This window comes from Crassostrea angulata, chromosome 5 (genome assembly GCF_025612915.1).
Source record: "Crassostrea angulata isolate pt1a10 chromosome 5, ASM2561291v2, whole genome shotgun sequence".
NCBI lineage: Eukaryota > Metazoa > Mollusca > Bivalvia > Ostreida > Ostreidae > Magallana > Magallana angulata.
Genome location: NC_069115.1, coordinates 31,627,231 through 31,638,587, shown reverse-complemented (window position 1 = coordinate 31,638,587; position 11,357 = coordinate 31,627,231). Strand labels below are relative to the sequence as shown.

Sequence of the window (11,357 nt, the reverse complement as noted above, 5' to 3'; positions counted from 1 at the left end):
TAAACATCAGTTCTATGCCCTGTCAGGTCAAAAACATTCCTTTAGGAATTTTTTTATTCCAAATGAAAATTCTGAGATACTGTAGAAAAAAATGTTTTCCGATGGGAACAATACATATAAAAAAGTTGTTATAAACTTTGTTAGCAATGATCTATAGTACAAATGCAACATTTTTTAATCTTTCGAAACATGCACCTTAGACTGACAATAAAATAATCCACCTTTGCTCTGGTATAAATATAAAGGTTGTCATTAGGTTGTAAGATGTTTCTGAAAGTTTAAATGTAAATCTATTAATACATCAGAAAGACTAAATATAGAATTCATATTATTAGAACTATTTTGTACAAAAGTACAATCATTCAATACGCCTTGTTTTCATTGAACGATTGCCAAAGTTTATATGCTGCCTTTTCTAAGTACAATGTTTATTTTACACTGGTACCAAATCGATGGCATGAAGTAAGATATAGAAACGTAGAACGTTACACGGAAAAGAATATTCTTATCAGGAAAATATTTAACAGGAGCTAATTTTCAATAAGACTAGGTTATACATGTAAATGTACCAATAAATATAATTGATGTTGTTTGCATTAAAGGTGCATGTTTTGTCAAACATTTGAATGTTGAATTATTTTATGCTTTACAATTTTACAGCTACAGCGCCATGAACAATATCATCAATCCCATCAATCGAGAACACGAATAGGTAAATTTGTTAGGTGGACATGTGATTACGTAGCTCAACAATATTTTCATATATTACATTGCCCAGTGACTTTGTCTATAAATCAATTCAGCATTTCTGCAATATAGATAAACATTTCTGCAATATTTATCTAAAAGTAATTAAAATTCCAGTAATAGTTATTTTTCTTATCATGGGAACAGTATTCACAAGATTGTATCTTTAATGGTGCAGATCGGGTATTTTGGATTATTACTGAATTAGACAGTAACCATGCAGCTTGAATTTCTTGGTATCATCCTTGGCATAGTGATTTTTCTACATACACTTCAATTTGTAAGATTTTTTTTACTAAACATATGTATCGTTTGAATATGGTCATATATACGGCGTACAATTTTCAATTATATTGAAATTTAATAATGCATGACTTTTTAAACAAAATTGTTAAACATTCTATAGGCATTCGGCGGAATAATCTGTCCGTGGTCAAAGTACACATCACATAAAGTTGCTTCTTGTCCTGAAAGCCAGAGCGAAATGGAAGCCAGAGCAAACGAGAAAAATTGTGAATCAATAGCTCAGACACAAAATTGTACAATGCCTGAGAAAATAAAGTATCACTGTGTCATGAACGAGCTCGAGAATGCTTTTATTGAAGTTTGTGCACCCGAATATCGCATTCATGGTATGTTTTTATGTTTTAATGAAACCAAATAAATTAAATGATATAAATGTTGCAATTGATACAATCTTAATCAATTCGTTGGTTACTTACATACCAATCAATCTCTTTTATATCTATCTTTTTCCCCTGGTTGACTTGGGTATATCATTTGGTATTTCTTCCTTTCAGGTAAAATACCTTTTGTATTCCTCTTTTCATTTTCTTCTCTAATTTTTTCGGAACACCTTTTTTTTTTTATTATAAAAGATATTAAAACAATTTTTTTACTCATTTGGATAACAAAAGTTAAAACACCAAATGACTCTTTGCCTGAAAACTCTTAGAACTTACATAGTTATTGCTCTTTGTGACGGATATTACTGATATCGCTATTTCTCTGACACCATAAACGATCGAGACTTGAAACTTTTACTAATGTGTTAGGTCACTTATAGGCTCCTTCATTCTATTCATTTTCATGGATGCAGTGGGACTTTTAATGACATTTAAATATAAAACTCTTGAGTGCCTTTCTTGAAAAAAAAATAAGAGTTATTGCCTCTATTGTAAAAATGTTTGTTATCGCTATACTTCTGAAACCGTTAGAGTTAAAGACTTGAAACTTTAAAATTGTATTTAGTTCACAGAAAGGCTCCTTCAGTCTCTCCATACCGAAATGACCCAAGGCCCTTTTCTAGTAACTATTGCCTCTAATTGTTTTCAACATTCAATAAAAACACCTTAAACTTTTTTACCGTACGTCGTAGAGACATTTAAACATTTGGGATTAAGCGCTGACCTTATACTACTAAATCTTTTGATTTAAAATTATGCTTTTTAAGAAGTGACGTAAGGAACATTTTCAGCAACTCTATCAAAGCAAAAAAATTTTAAACATCAAAAATAAAAATGTGGAAAGACCTAATTGTTCGAAAACAATTATAATTATACTAGTAAATCTTTCATTTTGCATATGAATAATAAGTTAAACTTTATCTGTACTCTCTTCAGCACTAAGATAAATCAGAGTTATGTTTTGGTGATTATTTGTGCGACGTAAGATCAAAAGAATAAGTGTTGTGTTATATTACAAAAATATCTTTAAGTTATAAAATCGGATCAAAATTATGGTTACTTCATATTCAAATTTGGCCTTACTCAGAAACATTTGAGTCAAGCAAACACATCTATTTTACTTAAGTAACAGAATTTACCTCGTATCTTAAATTAAAAAAAAGAATTAATCGGTATTTTTTTTTATTCTGCATAAATGTCTTTGCGTAGGGGAAAATAAGGGGAACATTGAATTTGTAAGGGGAAAAAAAATATTTTTATTTACTTGCTTGAAACTCACTAGTACTCACTTTATTTCTAAAAAGACAATGCAAAAATTATTTTCATAGAGGTTAACCTTATCACAGAGAATGACAACTTTTCCATGATGAGTATATATAATAGAACAAAAATTACAAAAGTCACATTGATCAATGCCATGATTTAAACGAATCATTAAAAATTTGTCTAGTTTTGTTTGCATTAAATTACTTTGTCATCATTTTAGAATTTTGTAGTTATAATATGTAGTCAATATCCTTTTTACAATCATGACCATATGGTTCCTCGTTATTGCATAGGCGTCGGAAGCAAATTGAAAGCGTGTGTATGTGTGTGTGTGTGGGGGGGGGGACTTATTCGAAATCTTGATAAGCAAAATAAAAAAAAAATAAAAAACTAAAAGAAGGAATATCCATTTTCGCCAATACTTCCATATCCATGGAGGAAGGGGGGGGGGGGTGCATTGTAAGAATTTAAGGTAGTTTTAGAATGCTACTGCTTAAGTTAATATTTACCGGAATAAAATACCTAGTGGTAAAATTCAAAAATTTAAATACTTGATTTTGTTTTGTTATGAAATATATATTGTTATATATTTCTGCCAAAAAAGGGGAGGGGAGAAAACCCCTAGTCACCGGTTCATACGCCTATGTATTGTATAGAAAACCACTGGCAAGAGACCACGGGTGTAAATGATTCATTATAATCAGAAAATGCAAGTCTAATTTGACTAAAAGATTCTTAATCGATTCAATTTCTAGACTAAAAGCAGAGCACCATGATTAATTTATTTTAAAGAAAAGAATAGTATTGAGAATTTAAAATTTGTTTGAATGATAAAGATACAGTACTGATCAGAAAATACCTTACAGAAAGTAAACCCCAACTAAACCCTGGGTTTACTTTCTGGGTTAACTTCAGGTTTACTAGAGTAAACCCAGCGTAAACCAAGTTTAAACCCAGAGTGGACACAGAGAGTAAACCCTTATCAGAAATAGGCCCCTAAAAGCAAACGCTACCTGTTTATTCGGAATATACAAGGGACAGAAATTACAGGCAGTAAAATGATCAGATAAAATACAGGTCTGTTTCACACTTCAGTGCGTACAGTTGACCCCAAAAGCAATTCTCGAGTAAATCCTGAGTGCACCATATTTTCAAAAAGTAAACCCGAAGTAAACCCAAAGTATACTCAGAAAGTAATCCGGGGTTTAGTTGGGTTTGCTCTGGTGTTAGGTTGGTATTGTATGTTCACGTTTCTGTTACAGGATATTGCACAGAGTATAATGAGATTGGCACCGTTATTCAGGCACACCACAATTTGAATTGCGAAAGCGTGAAACCTTCATGTGATTCATCATATTTATCTACAGAAGCATTTCGTTGTAAGATAGCGCTCTCTCTCTCTCTCTCAATCTGTCTCTCTGTCTCTGTCTCTCTCTCTCTCTCTCTCTCTCTCTCCAGTCAATTACAGGTTATTAATGCATGTTTTCTAAAGAGTTTGTATCATTTTTCATATTATGTTTTTCAACGATTGTGTAAACTTCTGTCCAGCGTTCAAAATAAAACTTTTTATAAACACATGTAGATATAATTGTTTCAGAGAGAGCTTCATTCAATATTTTTTAAAATAATAAATGTCTTGTATTATGGGTTATTCCATTTCTTAAAGATAAAGGCTGCTACGACAAAGTGAGAAATAAAATCCAGACGCCATCTACAAAATTGACATTGTCTGTTCCAAGCACACCCGAGTTCTACAGCTTTCAAGGCTTAGTTATAAATGGTGTACAATGGTAATGGTAGTTTTGTTATTTTTTAAAATTAATTTTTACATTTTGATAAACATACGAGCTTAAATACTACGTTCTATCTATCTATCTATCTATCTATCTATCTATCTATCTATCTATCTATCTATCTATTAGTTTTGTTTAATTATAAACTTTGATGCAAAAATGATATCAAAACTTTATTTTGCAGCAACCAATTTCCACCTCTGTTACACTTGTTGACATTACTATACATCGTAAACTGCATTTAAGGTGATCGTTGCTTCAGTAATTTATAGTTGTAAGTACCTCGATTGTCACAGTTCTCATCTGTTTTAATTTATTTTACACAATTTTCTAGCAATTAGCTGCTTCGTGTGTTTAGGACAACACTAAATGAGCAGCAATAACTAAAAGGCATTTTGTGTACAAATGTACCTCTAAAATGTTGAAAAAGTAAAATTATACAATTTGATCCTTTCCTAATTCCTTTAAAGAGCAATGCAAATCACTTATCACTAGAGTGGTAGTAGTATACATGAAGATTATGATTAACAAATAGATAAATGCCATATGGTCTTCATATATAAATAAATGTCTATCCCGTACCTATATATCAATACAAAAAAATCATCTTGCCCCATGATGATATTAATTATATTGAATTACTGCAACAAAAACGGTGAAGAAGATTCAATTTACTACCATTATCAAGATCAGAGATAATTTATATTTCTATCAAGTCTTAAATATTACAATCATTTAAGAAAAAAAAAACTTTATATCTGAGCTTAAAAGTAAACATTTTTCAGTATCACTTTTTCTCAGATAGATAAATATATAGTCTTAAAATGCCGACAGTCATATTTTTTCATAATAAAATAAAATGCATTAATCGTAATAACTCTAAAACAATTAAATACTTATTATTAAAATATTTTCAAAATATCAAATAATTTTATGACCTTTGATTTTTATTGTATTTTAAAGGAGTTCTTGCGTTTGTTAATTTAACAATATGAACATTTTTTCCTTTACAGAATAGCTGAAAAAAGGAAAATCCAATTTATTATTGCTATTTGCAGTGATAGTTTCACGAAATGTGTGACCTGAGTTGAAAATTGAGCCAAAGAGTACTACAACGCAAAGAAATGAAGACGGTTGATTATAATTTTGACACTATAAAAAAGCAATTATAACGAATCAAACACATACATGATTATTTGGCCTAAATGAATTTGAGAAGTTATGTGGATTTGTTGGCCTGTAATATGTATTTTTTGTTTGTTTATACTTCAAATAACTTCAGAATATGTTTCGTATACAAAAGGCATAAAATCAAAATTCTGCACAAATCATGCTGTCCTCTACTTTGTACATTCCACATGATTTTAGCATGGCATACATGTAACTATTAACGCACTTGATTGCATGGAAATGTAAACAAAAATTATAATGTATTTGATATATACATATAAGAAAAAAAGTTTTTGATATAGACTATTGGAGGAGTGTGTTTATTTTAACCTTTATCTCTTTGGTAATAATATTTTTCCTTTTGGAATCACTAGCAATGAAGCCATACAACATTTATACAAATATACTACGTAACATTTATGGACTCTATTGCATTCGTTCTTGATTTTAACTTGTATAATTTAATCTTTTTTCATAGTCAGTTCAAGAGCTTGGGTTTTGCTTTAGATTAATTTATTGACCTCTGATTTAACGTGTTTTTCAATACTATAACCCTTCCAAAAACTTGTTTTCCCGCGAACTAAAAAAAGTCACACATTCATTAGTTTTAACACGACACCGCTTTATTCAAGCACGTAGCATCAGGGGGCCCCCATTTTCTCGCAGCAACAATTTTTTTAAAATTTACATATAAAAATTGAATAATTACGGAGTTGGCATATAAAAAGTTGATTTGAAAATAATGAAATTAGGATGGAAATTGAAGTTATATACTTCGCCACCCCCCCCTTCCCCCCACGGATTAGTATTTTGAAGATTTTTGGGAACGGCATACACTGTATTTCCCTTTTTTTTTTTTTGATTGTCAAGATTTTATGGCCGAGTCTGCCCCCCCCCCCCCCCACCCACTTTCAAAACCGATACTACGTGCCTGTTAAAATCATATTTTGCTGTTAAATAGCAAAATCAAGATCAAATATAAAACTCAAATTCTAAAATCAGACGGAAGACCTCCTCGTTGCCTGCAACGAGACCATGTCTAGTTTTGGAACAATTTTTCTTTCCTGCGAGAAAAAAGTGGGGGGGGGGGGGGAGGCTGAACCATCTATGATGCTATGTGCCTATTGGTTAGGTTTACCTTTGCAAAAAAATGGGGGGGGGGGGAAGGGGGCTAAACCTGGCAGACTCTTTATTTAATTGTTATTATAAATCAGGCAGCAGTTTCGCCCAAGAACTGCTATTTTCTTGAAACACCAATGCGTAATTTTGTCTTTCATGTCCTGGCCATCAAAGACTCGTTGGGTTAATCTAATTACCTAATATATGTGAATCATTCACTCAATTCATATGATGTCATCACATTTGTCACTTTTACTCATTGTTTAGATTCTTATAAATACTATATTGTATTGGTCAATCTTCAGTTCGGAAGTCTGACGTATTACCAGCCACTTCCATCTGTGTCCCTTATTTGTTTGTTATTGTTCCTCTTTTAAACTTGATTGATAATAAATTCGGAATCCTTCATCACTTGGTTCAATTTCTCTGGAATGGCATATTGGTGGACCCTTGGGAATACGGCATACATAACCTTCTGTTCTAACTTACGGCCCACAGCGCGCCTCAACCTTGTAACTTGTTCCTTTTACGCCAACATTTCCTCACCATGTTCGTACTGCAAACGACGAATGCAGATCCAGTCGAATTCCCTAACACTGTAAAATCTACGCGGTCACAATACCTTCGGAAACATGTCAGAGTGGTTTCGCCATCGTGTGCCCTCAAGGAGATCAGAGGCAGATTCTCATCTCCACAAGAAGCCTCTGTTGGCTTTAAGGAAGCGGAGTTAGATTAACAACAATCATCATCACTCATTCCATCATATTGAGCATGTCCATAACGTGATGTCAACTCTAAAATTGCTGATGCTTTTTAATGTTTTTAAATGAACTGCATAGAGGACACAGTGCTGCAACTTTGTTTACCTCTAACCGGGTTAATTTTGTTTCTTTGGCATTTTTAATACAAAGTCCATGAGCTTACTGACATAATCTACAAAATATAATTGTATATTGATATGTTTTGATGAAATATGATCAACAAGAAATGCGAATACTCTAGTCATTACATACCTATAGCACTTCTCTCACTGTATATCCACCCTTCTTGAACTTTGGGTGCACAATGTTGTACTGTGGTTGTCCACCTCTAGTAACTGCTTGATCTCTCATCCCATTTTCATTGTAATGCAGGGCAGCAAGTTTCAATATAAAATTCTATTAATGATTTTTTTGGCATATCCACAAGTGTTAGTTATTTTTAGTAATTAAGTTTTGCATTTCACTTTTCTTAACCTGCTTAACATTCCATGGTATGAAAACCCAAACATCTTTGGGGCAAAATCATTGATTACAGAATGATATCCTTCCAGACTTGCTGTTTGGGCTCCTGGAGAAAGTTTTGGAATGTCTTTGCATTTGTTTGGACACCACATGCTCCTCTAACTGAACACATGCTATGCTTCCTTAAAAGAAAATGAAAATCATTTATTTTTTTTATTTTGTATTTTTTAATTAATTCATATTAAAGTTTAATTACTTTGGATTACTTACTTTTCTTAAACCGTTTCTTTCTTCGTTTACGTCCTTCTAGGGGTCCATGGTTACAAGACTAAAAAATTTCTCCATCATGTTCATGAATGTACTGCACATGATTGCAGACAGACTGCCACTTCTCCAGCATCAATTGCCCGTGAACACTTGAAGTTGATGCTGGAACCCACTTTAGTGATTAAACAGGCTTTTGGTCCAAGGTTGCAGACACTCGCAATCCTTGAGCTTCGATAGAGCAGTTAATTTCTTAAAACCTAAAGGTGTAAAACATCATAATTTTCTAATTAATGCTTATATTTTTTTCCCTATATCATTGTATTCTTATATCATTTATATGTACAAATTAACTGCATGGATTTTTTTTAATTTCGAACGTACTTTTAGCAACATACCATACATCATAGTTATATGTTGTGTTGGGCATGCTCTCTCTGACATGTTTTTGTATCTGAAGATGGCGGTCACTTACAACTGTCTCTATTTTGAGGCTTTTCTTTCGATGTTAGTAATACTACGTATGAATCCCCCCTTCTCCATATGGTAGCTTTCCTGAACTTCGTTGCTCTGCAAAAGAATTACACTGTATAATGTTGTCTGGAAAAGCAAATTTCAAATTGAAAGTTGAAATGATATAAACAAATATCATACCTTAACAAGTTGAATATCTATGACAAGCATTAGATCCATGTCTAGCATAGCATAGCTGCCATATTAAGCCGAATGCCCAGGAGTGTCTGCTCTACCATCTCCACCTAGAACTAAGGAATCTCCTTGTTGGGTCTTTTGATCGAAATAAATATTCTGGAAACCTTCTAAAATCACATTGTTGATACAGCTTGATGAAGATAGTAATTCTGATGTTGGAGGAAGGTACTTAATGGTATGGAAGCAACATTTATATGCTCCAAGAAACGAAGCACTTTACTTGGTATAAGGCCAATCTGTAGAAAAATAGTAATGCACTCATTTTTAAAACATTCATACATGTAATTAGATTATGATTATAGCAATTGTGCAAGCTAATAAATAAATAAAGCTTATCGGAAAACAATATGACTGTTGACATGGAGAAATTTCTTGACGGTAGAGATCCAATCATTTCTTGACTGTTCCATGATCTTCGAAATTCACATATACCACAACACTGGTCAATCTTGATCTTGATCTTTTTCGTGCCTGAACTGGTCATACTTGGTAAGTGTGGCAGATGTACAAGATGGACAGATTTAAAACAACTGCATACATTACGACTCAGACACAATGTATTTCCTTACAGTTTTTTCGTATAGATTATCATCACTACAAATAAATGTTTGTGTTTGTATGGAGTCGCCTGTATATTTATTTGTTGTAAACTGAATTGTACTTTATTTGAAAAGCATATATTTACAATCTGATTGATATTTTTAACTTTTTAACTTTTTTAACTAATATTCTTACCCCTCATCTGAAGAATGTTCAGATGATAAAAAGTTTTCAGCAGACTCTGGACAGTAGTCTGTGTCGGTGTCTTTTTCTTCATTTTCATCCTCACTGGAGGAAACAGAAAGATATTCTTGCTCATCCGTGCTCATACTCATCACTATGCATGATTTAGAATTATCTAAAACAGTAAAGCAATGAATAATTATGTTGACGAGTTTTCATTTCTATAACTTACACAACAAAAACATTATTTAAAAAGATTAAAATTGTTTTTCTCAATTCCTCAAGATATCTGTTACTCTGAACTGCAATGCTGCAAACTTTTGGCACAGCTGTGTAGAAAAGAGAAATATCATTATTGCAATAGTATTTGTATCTAAGCACAACATGGCATGAATGTACTTACCCTTTTAACGATGTCTAATTTTTTTTAATTATCTTGGACCGTTGCTGAGGCTTCCGCCCAGTACACTGTACTCTAACAGAGCATGCTGCCGGTTAAGATGTTTTTTCTTAGTTTTATAGAGGTTAAAAATTAAATAGATGACATTAAATTTTTGTTGATAAAAAATGATAAAAACCTCAGATAAGTTTAATTCATCCCCTACATTCCCTGGATCTTCTTGTGTCTACACATTCTTTGTTTCAATGTTTTGTGCGTAATTATCCAGTAACTAAAACAGGGATTTGCGATAATAATTTATGTGAAGATACATTAACCAGCTGTAATTTCGAAATGCATAAATATTGAACCACTCTTGCTCAATTATATATATATATATATATATATATATATATATATATATATATATATATATATATATATATATATATATATATACATATATTGACTGGGTTTGAGGGCAACATTGATTATATTAGCCCCCGAGGGACGAAATATTGCCCGACGCGAAGCGGAGGGCAATATTTTCGTCCCAAGGGGGCTTTTATAATCAATGTTGCCCGAAAACACAGTCAACATTTGTTTTGTTATATGAAGAAACAAACCAAAATTTAATTGAAATTCAAAGAAATTAATTGAAAACAGATCGCCGTAATTTTCTCAGCTCAACAAAGAATTCACGAATTCAATTCAAAAGTTCATTTCTAAACTAGCTATCCTCAGCATCAAACGATCACTGGTGATATTCCGCCGACCGTAAGAAATAACATACAGATGTCCTACCTGATTTTACTTCACAGTAATTCGCAAATCCTTATTTCGGTTATCATAGCAAACCGTTGCTTTGCGCGGCCGTTGTTTACTTTCCTTGACTGACTGTCTTTTATGACGTCACCTTGTTTTGGAGTCGCGAAGAGTTATTTACGTCATCGTTTACGAATCAACAAATCAGAGGCGATTATTTGAAATAGAGGGAATGTTCTCTAGATATTATTCTTAGCCGGTCAATATCAAAAAAATATTGACCGGTCAATATTTTTCGGACGAGCTATTACAATTATTGACTATTCGTCTATATAGAGTTATATAGTGAGAATATACTACTGAATAGAACAAATCTATATATATATATATATATATATATATATATATATATATATATATATATATATATATATATATATATATATGTATATATATATATATATATATATATATATATATATATATATATATATATATTGAAACACAATAA

At 32.0% G+C, this 11,357-nt stretch overlaps 1 protein-coding gene across 1 annotated transcript; it reads left to right on the top strand.

Moving 5' to 3' along the window:
* Window positions 1–570: 570 nt before the first annotated feature.
* Window positions 571–4,493, top strand: LOC128185327 (uncharacterized). The gene is made up of 5 exons (XM_052854952.1): window positions 571–712; window positions 926–1,027; window positions 1,154–1,379; window positions 3,962–4,078; window positions 4,366–4,493. The coding sequence occupies exons 2-5, from the start codon at window positions 965–967 to the stop codon at window positions 4,491–4,493; spliced, it is 534 nt and encodes a 177-aa protein (XP_052710912.1). The 5' UTR covers window positions 571–712; window positions 926–964.
* The last annotated feature ends 6,864 nt before the right edge of the window (window positions 4,494–11,357 follow it).